This window comes from Cricetulus griseus, chromosome X (genome assembly GCF_003668045.3).
Source record: "Cricetulus griseus strain 17A/GY chromosome X, alternate assembly CriGri-PICRH-1.0, whole genome shotgun sequence".
In the NCBI taxonomy this organism is placed as follows: Eukaryota; Metazoa; Chordata; class Mammalia; order Rodentia; family Cricetidae; genus Cricetulus; species Cricetulus griseus.
Genome location: NC_048604.1, coordinates 125018511 through 125035595, shown reverse-complemented (window position 1 = coordinate 125035595; position 17085 = coordinate 125018511). Strand labels below are relative to the sequence as shown.

Sequence of the window (17085 nt, the reverse complement as noted above, 5' to 3'; positions counted from 1 at the left end):
CTTCCACTCAAATCCCTGATTCTCTAGTATATGGTATCTTTATAGCATTTGAGATAATGTAAGGAAAGTGATCCATCCAAAAGACTTGTAGAAAGGCTGCACCTGGGCAGAAGTTGGTACTTTGCAAAGGATTTTTGCACAATGCACTCATTTTTCCAATAGCCAGATCTTAGGAAGGAATAGTGGAGGTTCCTTGCTTTGCATGGCAACTGAAGCATAAGTGATGCAACACACCCAGGACTCCAGTGGCGCCCACAAAACTCTCCTTTCTGCCACTTGGTAGAGCATGTTGTTAGGGTGGGTGATCCACAGCAACAAAACTGGAAAAAACTGTTAAAATTATGAAAATGGACAAATAGTCAACTAACAAATTGTGGACCATGTATTAGAGAAATCTGCTGAACCTTAGCAAGTACAATGGTTGCCTGTAGCTTTTAGCCTACAGATGTTATCCATCTCTAGATATGTGTACAAAAGACTTATTCTGGCCAGGCGGAGGAGACTCTGATGATTCTCAGTTACTACTCCCCCCACAATCTGTATCAGTGATTAGCACAGCTGAATAAGTAACATAGTGAGTAGAAGACAGCATTGAAAAGAACAGTCTGTTCTCAAAACCAAACTCAAAACCACCCCTAACACTAAAAAGTGATGATTACTGCTGGAATTCACTGGGTTCCATTTTGTTGAATTTGACATGTATGTTGAACATCCCTAACCTGAAAACTTGAAATCTAGGATCCTTTGAGTGATGACATGATAGGCAAAAAAGATTTGGATTTTGAAACATAGTAAATTTTGGATACCAGATTAGGGATGTTTAGTTGGTAAACTCTGTGCAAGAATCCCCAATCAAATGACTCTGAAATCAGAAACAACTCTAGTCCCCAGCATTTCAGGTAACACATTCTCTGTACATGAGAGCACACCTGTGTATGTGAATATAGACATGAGTGCATGGTGTACACATGGATGCCGGAGGACAACCTAGGGTGTGGTTCTTTGCTTTCTACCTTGTTTGTGTCAGGGTCCCTTGTTTGGTGCCATATATGCCAGATTAGCTGGCCTGTTAGCTTCTTGGGATTTTCCTTGTCTCTTCTCATCTCATTGTAAGAATCCTGGCTATTGCTATTTTCAAAGGCTTTATGATTTGATGCTTTCTTTTCTTAATATGTCAAATGAAGCTTTAGAACTCAGAACAATCTTTATTATACACTACACAATTAACATGATAGTGGACAAACCAAATTGGTGATCCTTTACTCTCAGCAGCATGCCTAAGGGACGTTCACTCAGTAGAGAACTGCACATTCATGCACCTGCTCCCTTCCTGCTTTTAATAGAGTCCTGTTTTATTGTTGCTTTCTGAGACAGGGTTTCTGTGTGTAACAACCCTGGCTGTCCTAGAACTCACTATGTAGACCAGGATGGCATCAAACTCAGAGTTTAAAGGCATGCACTGCCACCACCACCGGCCCAGCTAATAAAGTCTTATTAATGTAGACATTTTTATAATGCAGGTGATGGATGTCTGTCTAGAATTACACCTCCCCCCATATCTACTTGTTCAACTATTCTCTCAACAGCCTTAGTCACAAAAGAGAAACTGGCTCCACACTAATGGGGGTTGGCATCTTTATGACCCTCTGGAATTTGCAATCACACTTGGCTCATAGACCTTTCTCATACTACCAATGTTTAGATGAGCACATATATAAAACATCCATCCACATATATGTCTCTTTTACATGTTCACAGTTCTTTGGTTTTATCTTAAAATTGGAAGAGCTGGCAGCTGTATATTGTTGATACAGTTGGGAAGTAAGTTTTGTTCATACTTTTGAGTTCACCATTTGCTTTCAGCCACATAAAATGTCAAAGTCATTCCATGTGTATTTGTTTTCTGTGAAGTTGAGATTAAATTATTTCCTGAAGTTAGTCATATGCCTGTAAAATCAGTGAGCATCCATTCTTCCACTGGTGTCTGCTGTGCTGTTTTTCCACACACATATTTATTTTTCTCTGTAATCTGGAGCACTGTGAGGATGAGCCAGTTAGATCACTGCCTCTCTGCATTGTTTGGTGTGTGTGTGTGTGTGTGTGTGTGTGTGTGTGTGTGTGTGTGTGTGTGTGTGATTTGTGTAAGTACTTGTGGAGGCTAGAAGAGGCCATTGAATACCCTGCAGCTGTAAACTGCCTGAAGATAATATGGGTTCTGGGAGTAGATCTTGGATTGTCTGGAAGTGTAGAATGTGCTTTTAATCACTTAGGCTATCTCTCCATCCCCTAAACCTCTTCCTTTGTCAGTATTCATTGTGAGGACCTAGGAGAGTACAGTTTATTGTCTTCATTAGCTTTGCTAATGAGGAGGTTAATAAAGTCAAGAAACAGTGAGCAACATGAAGCAAGTTTTAATTTAAGTAGTTTCTGTAAATACCATGTTTTGTTTTTCTTTATGAACATGTTTAATATCAACTGTGTGACAGGTCACTTTTTAAAGCCATTATATACCTTTGGGTATCATGACAAATGCTGAAGAGCTGTGGAACTGCTTTGTTAAGCAAGACCCCATCAGACCATAATTGCCTAACCAAGGACTGAAATAAGATTTTATAAAGTTCTAGTCAGTAAAGCCCCGAGAGCACCCAACAGTCCCCACCAGCCTGCCCCCAGTGCTACCAGCAGCCTTGGAAGGAAGTGCTGTTGCCACAGCTGATCTTAGTCATCACCATGACCTCAACCATGAGCAACATGACTGAGACACTCAGCATGGCACCATGGGCACAAAAATGCCACTGTAATGAAAATTTAGAAACAGTAAGATGGTCCAGTATAAGAAGCATATGGTTCTGGGGAGGTGGTTCAATGGGCAAAGCAAGTGTGACGATCTGAGTTCAGATACCCGGAAACCACATTAAAATTTATTATGGTGGTATATCTGTAATCCTAATGCTTCTGGAATCGAGAGGTGGAGAGAACGAATTTCCAGACGCTTACAAGCCAGCTAGCCTGGTGAGTACAGCAACAAAAACAGAGGTCCCATCCCAAACAAAGTAGAAGGCAATGACTGACAACCAAAGTTGTTCTCTAATCTCCATGTATAAGCGCGCGCGCGCGCACACACACACACACACACACACACACACACACACACACACACAGAGAGAGAGAGAGAGAGAGAGAGAGAGAGAGAGAGAGAGGCAGAGACACAGTCAGAGACACACAGAGACAGGCATGGATGGTTTCACCCATGGGATCCCAATAGATGCAGCTTGTTCACCAGATTGTCATAGAGAAGAATAACCAAGGAACATCCTTTCAACAAAGAGGATCCAACACTTGTGCCGTTCTGTGTTGTTAAAGGAGAAAAGAGTGCACAGGCAGCAAAGATGTAGGCCCTGGTAGAGTTCTAAAGTGGCATGTAAATGCATAGCACATTGTAACCATGAAAGAGATTATCTGTGGCATGGGAGCTTCCACACAATCATCGGAAGAATGAGCAGAATAATGTAAATGGAGCGTCGTGACATTTCTTCACCTTAGATAGGCCTCTGATAACAAGCCAAAGAAACAGTTCTGGTGGTGCAGCTTAGTGAACCAGTGAGTTTAATTGGGGGTTATTTATAGGATCATGAATGAAGGGGCTGCCCATATAAGCACGGGCAACCTAGAGACAGCTGCAGCACTGAAGAAGAGCCCCCCTCCTGGAAATTAACTTATTATATGTATCCTGGTGGGGGAGCAGCTTCCATAAGCATATGTTTGTAGGCTTAATCTTGTGAAGGTCTTGTATGAGTAATCACAGCTGCTCGGATTTCAAGATGACAATATCTATATCATATTTGGAGGATGGTTCACTGCCCCCAGGACTGACTAGGAAACACTAGGACCTACACATAACATACTTCCTTCCTGCTCCATGCAGAGGACCCATAGTTCTCAGAGTTCTCACAGCCTTCTATGAGTGAGAGTTGATAGAGACTGATAATGTATTGGACCTTTCTTGCTGGAGCAGCAATGAAGATCAGGAAAATAAAAAAGATGTGACCAGCAGCCACCTTCACTTACCAGCACAGGTACTCAGAAAGCCTGAACCAAGCTAGCCATGACAGTGCCAGCTGAGAAGTATGTTCCTAAGACTAAGAAGAGCAGGCCTGAGCAAATTCTGGCTGGCCATCTCTGCCATCATCTGATTGGTCGCTAGATGTGAAGAAATGAATGGAAATTTACTCATAAGAACTGGCTAGAAGATTGACACTGAAGAAGTGCTTGTCTTTTGCCTGTTCAATGGATAACTTGAAGCGTCTGCATTATGGGCGTCTTCATATTCTTTAGATATCTCTTTTTGGTAACAATAAACATCCTTTTAAAGATTAAGTCTGACATTTTTAAACCTTTAGGGTCTTAAGGTTTCACAGTTGGTCAGGATGAGGTTATTAAGAACATCATTTTAAATGTGTAGCCTCAAGAAGCAACTCCCTGGCCCCTGAATCATGACTGCTGAAGTTTGTACTGCAACATTTAGCCTTCCAGTGGGTATAATTACTTCCCCTGAGATCGTCAGTGCTTGGAATGACCTAAGAAAAACAATTTCTTTTTCTCTCTTCTAGCTCTGGTGTGTGGCAAAGCATGTTACATTTATAGCAACTGAAAATTCCAGTGGCTTGGTCCTCCCTAGCAGATGGCTGCAGGACTCGTTTGAGGGATGCTCTGGGGGAAAAACAAAGGCTCAGTAGTTCTTCCTCATTCTGAAAACGTTACACTTTTTCTTCACCTCATCCTGTTCTAAAATCCTCAGAAATGAGAGATGAAGCACAGGCAGGTATTAAGTCTGTTCATGGGGCCATATTAAGCACTGTCCTCTTGAAGCCTTCTGGTGACCGGAGGACTTAAATCAGCAGTGCTATGACTTCCATGTTTTTGGTTTTGCCACGTGACTGGCTTTTAAAAAGTTCAACAGTGATTTTTATTAGTGTTTAAAACTCTGGGATAGGCAGTCTGGAAATCTCAGCATCTTCCCAGAGGCGGTAGGTCGAGAAAAGGAAGAGAGAAAGCCATGCCTTTTTGAGTTAGGTGTGGAAGTTGGGCAAGCAGCCATGTGGCAAAAGGGATGCAGCTTCAGAGTGAAAGTATACTTAGGCTCTGGCCAGTATCTGAAAGAGAGAAACAAAAAAGAAAAAGGAAAATGGCTTTTCTGAGTTATTCAGAAAAGTGGGCAGGTTTAACCCAGCTGCATGGCTGCACCTCTGTAAATGACTGGACAGTAAACCAGGACTGATTTTTTTTATGTGTCACCTATTTCAGGGCTCATTGTTGGAGTGATCCTGAGGTATGGCACCCCTGCTAGCAGTGGTCATGACAAGTCACTCAGCTGTACTCAGGAAGACAGAGCCTTCAGCACCTTATTAGTGAATGTCAGCGGGAAGTTCTTTGAATATACTCTGAAAGGAGAAATCAGCCCTGGCAAGATCAACAATGTGGAGCAGAATGACATGCTTCGGAAGGTGAGTTGGCACCATGGCTGTCTAGGGAAGAATTGCGGATTCCCTGACTTCATCGATACCTTGAGAGAAATCCTTCTCAACTTCTGGAACATCAGTCACATTCCTGTCTTGTGGCTTTCTAGGGTGCTTCTGCATCAGGATGTGGAGAGGAAGAGCCAGATTGTAACTTTGTTGCTTCAGCTTTCTGACCTTCTTAGCTGGCTAGGATCTATAGACATGGTTGCATGTTTGCATATCCCACTTGCCATGTTTTCTCTTAACCTTGCTGTGGCTAGAAATCAGGTTATCTTTCTTAAAATAATATTAATTTCTCTTTACCTTAGTCAGTGTTCTGAACTACAATTCTTATTATATATATGTATATATATACAATTCTTACAGTTCTCCATGTCTCTCTTCACATAGTCTACAAATATTTGTGTTGCTTAAACTGATGCCAAAGACTTACCCAATCGTCAAAGGAAGAAGGGCTTGTTTTAGGGAGAATTTAAGTGCAAACATTGTTTTTCAATGTTAAAAATTGCTTTTATTCTTTTGAGATACTGTCTTAAAATATAGCTCAGGCTGATCTCAAATTCAGTCTTCCTATCTTAGCCTCCTGAGTGGTAGAATTATAGCCATTCTTCACTATGCATGACTCAAGCATTGGTTTTCATTTGATTATGGAGTAGCAAAAATGCTCCCCCCTAAAAAAGATTATGTGTCTCTCATGTGGGTGATTTCCAGGATCAATATTAAGAGATTTATTCATGTGGGTAGATTAATTGACTTTTATTTCAGGTAATCATTTTAAATATATAGCTTTCCCTTCCCTCTGCTTAAAAAGATTAGCATGTTTAGAAATATTTAGTTACTTTGGCTGTACTATGATTGGCTGTGTAGAAGTTTCAGTGTGAATTCCTTATATCAACAACTGATTTCAGTCTCTGTAGAGTTACTGAATTTCTGTTGATGATCAGGAAGCTGCTGACCTCATTAATAACTTTGTCTAGGCCACATGAAGTATTTCAGAAGGCTGTTCACTCAAAAGAGACTTAAGTGTTGTAGGATTGCATCTATAAAAGATCACATGAGTGGTCTAGGAAGTTAATATTAAGACGCATGACAGCATTTTTTATTGCAATTAAGCCTTGATGAATGTGTGATAAAAATCAAGATGTTTTATTTTCTCTTGAAAAACATTGGCAGCAGCTTTCTGTGAGTTCCTGAAATTGCCTCAAACTGTTGTGACTTGATATGTATTAAGACAGAATACTGAAATCTTATTCAGAAGTGCTTAGGGAGGGGGAAAAAGGGAGGGAGGACATGCCAGTCAATAGGGAAACTGTGGCTTCACTGCTGTAATGATTTAACACATTGGTGGCTTTTGTTCTAAATAGGCACTTTAGTCAATGACTTTCAATATTAAATAAATATTATCAATCTATCTTTATCTAAATTTTTTTCTTTTTAAACTTTCAGGTAACATTTGATCCAGAGGTATTTTTCAACATTCTGCTGCCTCCAATTATTTTCCATGCTGGATACAGTTTAAAGAAGGTATAAGCATTTTGCCAGTGATTTCATAAGAGTTTCAGTATTAATTGACCTGGGTAATTTTCTAGTTTTCCCCTTAAACTCTCAGATTTCTGTGTTCTGTAACCACTCAGACACCATAGCTGGCTCATTATCAGTGATTTGTTTCTGTTTTAAAATCTAGTGCTCTTCCGTGCTACCAGTAGGAATGTAACATAATGTAGTCACTTTGGCAGGCAAAAGTGATAGTTTGTTGTAAAACTGAAGTCAAAATTGTCTTAAGGCCTAACAACTTCACTGCTGAGGATTTCTTTTCTTTTTTTATGCAAATCACTTCTTTTTCATTTTCATTTTTATTTATTTTTTTATATATTTGAATTAAAACAAGATTGAATTACATGACAATCCCAGTTCCCTTCTCCCTCCCTTTCTCCTCTACCACCCCACAACTAAAATCCTACCTGTCACATGTCCTTTCTTCTAATCTACACCTGACTCAAAATTTCTGCTTCCTCATGACCTCTGCATCCTTCCTTTTCTTCCCTTCTCACTCTCATCACTGCTGAGGATTTCTTGAAGAAAAAGTAAACTTATATTCACACAAAAACCTATGCCTCCTTCTTCAAACTATCTTATTTGTAAGACAAAACCAAAAAACAACCAAAATGCCTTCCCGTAGGTAATGGTTAAACAAGCTATATGTAGTAAATCCATGCCTTAGAAAAATCCTCAGTGATCACATGAAAAAAAATGTTTGATGTACAATCTGGATAGACTTATGCTGAGTCAAACAATCCAGATTCAAGGTTATATGCTGTATTACTTTATTTATGTACCATTACAGAAATGGTAAAATTATAGAGCTAGAGAACAAATTTGTGATTGCCTGGAATAAAGGATGATGGTAAAGTAGAGTTTGGGGAGAGAGACCACAAAGGACATTTTTGTAGTCATGGAATATTTCTGTATGTTAAACAATATTTTTGTGGTGCCAAGGATGTGATGCTGAGACTTGCACACATGCTAGATGAGTGTTATACTCCAGGCAAGTTCTGTATCTTGACTGTGGCAGTAGTTATACAATCTGCACATGTGATAAAAATTATGTTGACACTGTACCAATGTCAGTTTCCTTGTTTGGGGCACTTTCCTATGGTTACATATGATACAGTCAGGTGGGGGGAAATGGATGAAGGGTACACAAACCCTTTCTGTACTGTCTTTGCAACTTTGGTAAATCCATTGTTAGTCCAAAGATTAAAAGAAAGTTTTAAAGAACTTAACTATCCCCCTTATTGAGAATCATTGTACTTGACAGCATCTTAAGCATAAACCATTGTCTGCTTGAAAAACCCAAGTATGTTTACAAAACATAGGTAGATAGATCGACCTGTCTGTCTGTCTGGTGGATGGGTGGGTCTGTGTGTGTGTGTGTGTGTGTGTGTGTGTGTGTGTGTATCTATCCATCCATCCATCCATCCATCCATCCATCCATCCATCTATCTCTTATTGTGGGAATCTTGTTTGAACATTACCTCTCCAAATGCCATCCTAGGATAACAGCCTCTAGGAGGATTAGAGACCTGGACCTAGACAAGGACTAGGACTTGTTACCCGGAGACAGTTCCAGGTCTAGAAAAGAGAGATCTTGGCTGACAGTAAACATCTTTATGAACTAGAAAATTACTCCTAAATGGAGAAACTCTGGATAGATTAATTGGAAAAACTGTATTAGAAACATAAGAGGGTATCACTGTAGAATATTAAGACATTCAACAATAATTAAAGTAGTACTAAGAACAATTTTGTGTCAGTAAATTGTATGGGGAGGGAGAAGTTAATCTCAGGTGTGATTCTTCAGGCACTATACACTTCATTATTTTTGAGACAGGGCTAGACTGGCTGGTTAAGGAGTTCCAGGGATGTGCTTTTCTCAACCTCCTCAGCACTGGGATTAAAAGTGTGTGCCACCATGCCCACCTTGGCTTCTCTTTCCTCCCATCTCTGTCTCTCTCTGTGTGTGTTTTGTACATATGTGAGTTTGCAAGTATATGTATTTATTTGCATGCAAGCAGAGGCCAGAGGATGATGTCAAATGTTTCCTTTTGTTGCTCTCTCTCTGTCTTGTTGCATGAAGATAGGATTTTTCACTGTTTGGCTAGGGTAGCTGACCAGCAAGATCTCATGAGCCACCTGTATTCTGCCTCCCAGTGCTGGGATCACAGGAACACACAGCTGTGTGCAGATTTTTCATGTGTGTTCTAAGGATTCAAATTTATGTACTTGTGCTAGCAAAGCTAGAGATTTTACTCCTGAGCCATCTACTTCCACCCAGCCTTTTGTTTTATGTGGATGTTGAAGATCAAATACAGGTCTTCATGGTTTCATTGGAAGCACTTTCTAGACTAAGGTGTCTTCCTAGCCCTTGTACTAGTAAACTTGACCAATAAAATGGACAGATTCACAAACTAATAAAACTGACCAGAGAGAATATAGAAAACTTAGGCAGCTCTATATTAAAACTTAATTAATAATTAAAAACCTACTACAATCCTACATGGTTTCATTAGTGAACTTCACCAAGCATTTAAGGAAGAAATGAAACCATCCCTGCAAAAGCTCTTTCAGAAAATAGAAGACAGGGCACTTCCCAATTCCTTTTAGGAGAGGATGCCTGCCCAACAGATGGGATTTTCTATTGAAACCACTCCTTGCTTTTAAACTCTTTATGGAACACTTACCCTCAGCTAGGTACAGTTGCTCAACATATTTATTTATGTTTATATGAATTTTCATGGAAACTATAAGAAAGTAATGATGGTTGAACATAGACACAAAGAGTTAACTCATGATTAAATAATTAATTTATGATTCAAAATCCCCGGCAAGCCTTTTGAAGTATGAAGTTTAGCTCTTAGTAATGGTACACCTTAAGTACTTCATTCATTGAAGACAGAAAGACAGTGGCCCTTTAGCTACCAGCTTAGTCAGAGGTAGGAGGCTGAAATGGAAAGATCCTAGAAACTGCTGTGCAGGACAAAGGCTGCCTCTTTCACTCACAGCGTGGACACTGGAGGAAAAAGTATGGTCATTTTGCCTAGTACAAAAGGGTTAAGACTTCAAGCCAAGGTCAAAGCAGTGTTCGATTTCATAGGTGAAGTGAGCACTCCCTACTGCATCACTCTGGGACAGGAGAGGAACATGAGCGGGTTAGGCTGCTGGATACCCGAGGAACAGGAGGCTGTGTGGCTCTACACACTCAGAATGATTAATGCTGCAGGTGAGGGTATACAGGCGATGCAGAACTAAATCAAAGCCAGTCTTTTCTCTGTCCAACTCCTGGTCCAGGTGTTACTTTGTGCTACACTAGCTCTAGATGGCAGGTTTTCCATATAAAACCTCCCAAACATACAGTTTTTCCAAATTGTTTATACAGTTGCCAAAGTAATCTGAATCTTTACATCATTTATTGACACATAATAAATACGGAATGGTTATTATAGGTATAACATAATTTTTCCCTCAGAGGGAAAACTTGGGAACTCTTCTTTGTATCAAATGGGTGATGAGTAATTTATTTTAAATAACTAATCTTTACATACAGTCAAAAGTCATAGTTGCTTTAAAATGAAAGCAAATCATAGGTTATGAAAGCCTCGCTAATGGTTGCAAACATTTTGGCAGAACCTTCCTTTCATCAGCTCTGTTTTCTTAAAAGAAACCCAAATAACAAGCTTTGCCTGTTACCAATTTAACTTGCTTTTGACACTCTGGTCTTCCATGTTACCAACCATTAGTGTTTCTTTTTTAAACAATTCTTATAATGTCACCAGATAGATGATTGTTACTGTGTTTGACATCTCTGATTGTACCTATTGTTGATTAAAATTTGATATTTTACCATTTAATTTGTTGTATATAAATAGATACATTTGCATCATTTGATATATGTATGTTCTATACACCTCTGCAGACATACCTTGAAAAAGTTACTATTGAATTTGCCCTTGATTTTGTGCCACTGCCTTATGGTTTGTTTATTGGGCACTAGTTTTGGAAAAATCATCTAGACAGCTTTTTGTGACCATTTCAAAACACACACACACACACACACACACACACACACACACACACACACCACACCACACCACACCACAGATGGTAGGATTGGGATAGAATTGTTTCCCCAGCAGTAAGAAGATAAGGCTGAGAATGATACACGACTAACTGGGATGTCCAATGGATTTCACCAAAAGTGAACCTTGTTCTGGTCTATGCTGGGCTTAGATTCTTGAAGGCTTTACTTGGGCATGCCACTATCTCCCCTTCCCCCTCTGTTTGTCAGTCTGAGAGAGAAAAATAGGGACCAGTCATGACTATAAAAATAGGAAGGAAGGTCTAATATTTAATTCAGTAACACATGTCCTTCCTTTTTCCCTCACAAAGCAGAGTGGTGGAGCTTGATAAAGCCATGCACCTGAAGTCCCCAGTTCAGGGTCATAGTTTGGTAGACTTATGATTTTTCTCATGTAAGATGGTTCAAGAGCTGGATATGTCAGCTCATGCCTATAATACCGGCACTGGGGAAGTTAAAGCAAAGCCAGCCTGGGTTACAGGGTGAATCCCTCTGTCTAAAGAACAAAACAACAGCTGATAATTTAGCTCATTGGTGAAGCAGTTACCTAACATACACAAGAGTGTAAGTCGATCTCCAGTATGGCCAAAACAAATAAACAAATAAGTAAAATAAAATGAAATGCCACAGGGTTGCTGTGAGAACTGGATATACGAAAGTACTTTGTATTATGAAATGCGTGTTTAAGTGCTGATATAATATGCAAGCCAAGTGGCATGTCTTTTCAAAATAAAAATTTAGGTCAGTATGTTTGAATGAGAAATGAATAATTTTTATGTGGGGGAGGGGAGGAGAGAATGAGATTCTGTATTTTTGTACAGAATCTATTTTTGTAGATTTACATTTAGCTTTAGCTAATACCGTAAATGTGGACATTATCTGTGTTTCTGTTAACCCTGGGAATAATTGCTCAAAAGAAAGCTGAATGAACCTACTCTAGTGTGAATCTGGGAGAATGGAGCCTAAAAATGAGACAGACCAAAGTCTCATGCAATAGCCAACTTTATTTAGAGCAACAGATAATTTATATTCTGGGGGTTAATGGGCTGGCTAGTATTATGTTAACTTGACACAAGCTAGAGTTACTTGAAAGGAGGGAATCTCAACTGAGAAAATGGATCCATGAGGTCTAGCTGTAAGGCATTTTCTTAATTCCTGATTGATGGGGGAGGACCCAGCCCATTGTGGGTGGTGCCATCCCTGGGCTGGTGGTTCAGGGTTCTATAAAAAAGCAGGCCGAACAAGCCATGAGGAGCAAGCCAGTAAGCAGCACACCTCCATGGCCTCTTCATCAGCTCCTGCATCCAGGTTCCTGCCCTGTTTGAGTTCCTGTCCTGACTCCCTTCATTGATGAACTGTTGTATAGAATTGTGAATGAAATAAACCCTTTCCTCCCCGAGTTGCTTTAGTCATGGTGTTTCATTACAGCAAAAATCACCCTTAACTAAGAGAGTTAAGCAAGGTCACATGAGCAAAGTTCACATGACTTTAGGCTATATACAAACTCAAGGATAGGCCATGCTTGGAAACATTTTTTGAATAGCAAAAGTAAGATAATGGATAATGTGAAGTAAACTACTCCTATTTACTATACCTGGGAGGGGCAAAAAAGCACATTCCAAAACCAAACCAATGTTGAGAAGGAACAGAGGTCACAAGACCTCTTGTCCTGTTTTCTTGGTGTTGTCTCACAAGCTCTCAGAATTCTTCTCACACAGCTCCGTTCTGGGATTAAAGGAGCGTGCCACCAACGCCTGGGTCTTTAGGGGCTTTTAATGTAAAGTTTTTGTTTATATATTTGATTTTTTTTGGCTTGCTACCAAGAAGTACAATAATCTCTATTTTTTGTTGTTTCATTCAGAGACACTTTTTCAGAAATCTTGGATCGATTCTGGCCTATGCCTTCTTGGGGACAGCTGTTTCTTGCTTCATTATTGGGTAAGTGATTCTTTTTTGTATAACCAGTCTAACATACTACCAATATGATGTACAAAGCAGTATTTTAATGTTGTGTGAGGATGGTAGTTAGGATAGAGAGTTATCCTGTCTAGTATAGTAGCTGTTAGCTACATGTGGGCATTACATTTAAATTAAGAATAATTAAAATGAACTAAAATTACTAGATCATAATTTTGTACAGCATTCTCTGATAAAAAAGCACCAGTGCCTCTTATTCTAGGGTTGGCACAATAAATTTACATGAAAATGGAGCATCATTTAATACCAGAAAGTAAGCAAATGCACATAAGACAGACAGCCATAAAGATACAAGGCATGTCAAAGGAATCCAAAAGCCAACCTGAAGTTCTCACCATAGCCAGAGCCCATAAGTGGCTGAAACACAACAAAATGAATAATTTTCTACTAGATTAATAGAGTATAAAATAAATATTCCTGAGTCCACACAGAGAGATGTGTTAATGAAGAAATAAATGAGAAGAGACACATTTCTTGTGCCAATTTGTATATGAGTGTTATAGATACATCTCCTTCAAAGTAGTAGAACTTGGTCACACCGTCCCCAGGTCTTCATTCCAACCTAGCTTTGAGTGTTAACTGTATGTTGTAGTTTCCTATAAAGGGGAAGAAGAGAGTAGTAGCTGAAAAGTAGAGAGCATGGAAGACACTACAAGCCTTGTTATTATATATCCTTGAGATTTGTGATAAGAAAGTCACTTTGCCTCCCTGGTTATCTACCCCAAACACATCACCTTTGTCTGGAGAAAAAGCCAGATAAATCTCAACTGAAGGGTATCCTGTGAACTTTCTTGCCAGCATTGCTCAAAATGGCTAAGGTCATCAAAAACAAGCAATGGATGCGAAACTTTGACAAGCTAAAGGAAACCAGGAGATTTGACGACTAAATGCCATGTGGTAGCTTGGATGGGATCTTTTTATAGAAAGGTGATATTAGGTTTTAAAAAATGCACAAGCAAATCTGAATGTAGTAAGGACTTTAACTTTAAAAAAATAGTTGGAAAGCTGGAGATAATGGCAAGGACCTTCTATTCTAGTCTTTAAAAGGAAGGTCTTGGAGCATCTCCTTAATTAGATGACAGATCACTGAAGAACACCAGGTTCCCTGACATGCATTAATGATGATAGGAAACAAGATGGGGGTAAGGATGCAAGAAGGAAATGTACTACAAAGGTCTAGAATTTTAGTAAAGAGGAATGAAAAAGGACATCTCAAGAAATATTTGAAAGGTATGAACATGAAAAAGCCTTTGATAAGTAGCAAAGAACAAATCAGATCGGTTCCATAGAGCTGTCATGGACTGAAGTTGAGCTGATTGGAGCAACACCTGGCACACACTAGGCAAGCATTAAGTGCTAGCTAACTTTCATAAGCATTTCATTTTGCACTGCAAACAATTCTTTCACCCCTAGCTTAGTCAATCTACTGTTCTAGTCACTAAGCATGGCATAAGACATAAGCATAGACGGTGACATGGTCCTTAGTATCACAAATCTCATTAAATGCTTGGCTTTAGTGTACAGGGAGTTAATTCTATGTTACTTTTATTCTTTTAACCCCTGCAAGTTGCTGTTATTACAACAGCAGATACATACACACATGTGTAATATATGGTAGGCTATTCATCAACACTCATTGCTATTTCTAGTTATAATCTACTACATAGGGAGTTTGATCTAGCCAATCTGAAATATTGAACTTGGTGATCTCTGTTAGACCATGTCACATTCTGTTCAATATGGGGGGGGGGCTAAAGCCAGCTTGCCTCACCAAAGAGAGCAAATGGTCAGGTGTATCAATGGGGACACTGGTGATCTACTAGAACATTACAAAAGGGTTGCATATCTACCTTCTTTGCACTACTTCTTGATGGAGATATTAATAGTATCAGTCCCTCCAGCTTCACCCAGCCCCCTAATTTTTATGACTTGAGATATACTGTCTTCCACAAATGTAGTGCTTTGTTATACATTATTTCAGGCTCTATCTTCCATTCTCCTCTATCACCCAGTTGCTTAAGATCATTTAACTTCATCAATGACCATACCTCACAGCTAACATAGTTGGTAAGGAGAACAACTTTTAAGAATGAAATATTCAGGAGATGGGGATGTAACTCAGTTAGTACAGTTTACTTAACATGCACAAAGCTTTGGGTGGTGGTAGTTTACATCTGCAATTCCAGCACTTGAAAAGCAGAAGCAAAAGAATCAGAAGTTCAGGGCCATCAAAAGTTGAGTGTCATCCTCCACTACATAGCAAGTCAAGGCAAGATTAGTCTACAAGAGACCTCTCTTAGTGCCCCATCCCATGCACACACAAAAAGCAACAACAACAAAAGAAATATTCAGATGCTTCTGCAAGATAATAACTACAAACCGCTCCTTGGTGCCAAAGTTCTGTTTGCCTGGGTTCCTGGTAAATGCCCAACCATAAAAGCTGCCTATTGCTCTCCTAAATCTCCCTTAAAATACAGTGTTTAATAGTACTCTATTACTCTGTTTATATGCCAGCAAGAGTTTTCCCTGACACTGTTTACCTATCATTTTACAGAAATCTTATGTATGGCGTGGTGAAACTCATGAAGATTGTGGGTCAGCTCTCAGATAAATTTTACTACACAGATTGTCTCTTTTTTGGAGCAATTATCTCTGCCACTGACCCAGGTAATTAAACATTTGGCTTGATTATTATGTTACTATATTATTTAACTCTTATAAAGTTCAAAGCAGTTATTGACTTTTGTTGCAGTAGAGAGACTGTGGCATTAACAGATGATGGGGGGAGTGAATAGTAGTTAGATCTAACATACAGGCTTTCTAAGAGAAGTATATGTTTATTTTCTGTGGTGGTTTGAATGTGATGTCCCCACAGACTCAACACTTGAATACATGGTCCCCATTTGGTGGTGCTGTTTGGAAAAACTTAGGAAGTTTGGCCTTGTTTGAGGAAGTACATCACTGGAGGTGGGCTGTGAGAGTTTTAAAAGCCTCATGTCATTGTTAGTTCACTCTCTGTGCTTGTGATTTAAATTGTGAGATTTCAGTTTCTTCTAGCCACCATATCTGGTACTTGCTGCCACTGGAAAAGCCATAATGGTAATGGGCTCTTATCACTCTGGAACCTTAAGCTCCAATAAACCCTTCCTTCTATAAGTTGCCTTGGTCATTATTTTTAATCATGACTAAAAAATTAACTAATATATCTTTTGATTGTGGTAAAATGCACATCATGCAACTGAGCATCTTAATTTCTTTTTTTATTTTTTTTCATTTATTTAGCTCATAAATATAGTCATGCACAATTATGATACACAATACAGTATGTTCACAATGGCATGGCTAAATTAAACCAATTAACATGTTATATCACATATATTCATCATTTTTGTTTTTAGTGGGCATCTTAATTTCTGAATGGATGGTTCAGTAGCATTAAGTATTATACCATTCAGCAAGTAATTTCTTGAACTTTTTCATCTTTCATAACTGAAACTCTAAACTCATATAACAACAGCTGCCTTTCCCCCTTTCTACCCAGATTCTTGCAGCAATCATTCTACTTTCCCCTCTATGAATTTGACTACTATAATTTCCTTGTGTATATAAAATCTTACAATATTTGTCATTTTGTGACTGGCTCATTTCACTTAGCATCTTGCCCTGCAATTCATCCATGGTGCAGTGTATGCCATGATTTCCTCCCTTTTAAGGTTGAATACTATTTCACATTTTGCTTATTGAACCATCTGTTTACAGACACTTGAGTTGTCTCTACCTGTATTCCCTCTTGTCTTTTATTTTAGAATGACTAATATGAACATACTTTAGACTTATTCTTTCTCAGCATTGTGCCTTCACCTTCCTTTAGGAAACATACCATTTGGTTTGAATAATGATTTTCCTTAATGGAAAGAGTTGTGTTTATAAACATTTTTGTGCAGAGTTCTTGTG

General features: G+C 39.1%; 1 protein-coding gene across 1 annotated transcript in view; it reads left to right on the top strand.

Annotated features, from left to right (window-relative positions):
• Window positions 1-17085, top strand: part of Slc9a7 (solute carrier family 9 member A7) — a 146551-nt gene that overhangs the window by 57003 nt on the left and 72463 nt on the right. The window contains exons 2-5 of the mRNA XM_027432318.2: window positions 5305-5504; window positions 6966-7043; window positions 13016-13092; window positions 15686-15798. Coding sequence (XP_027288119.1) covers window positions 5305-5504; window positions 6966-7043; window positions 13016-13092; window positions 15686-15798 — 468 coding nt within the window. The remainder of the gene's footprint in view (window positions 1-5304; window positions 5505-6965; window positions 7044-13015; window positions 13093-15685; window positions 15799-17085) is intronic.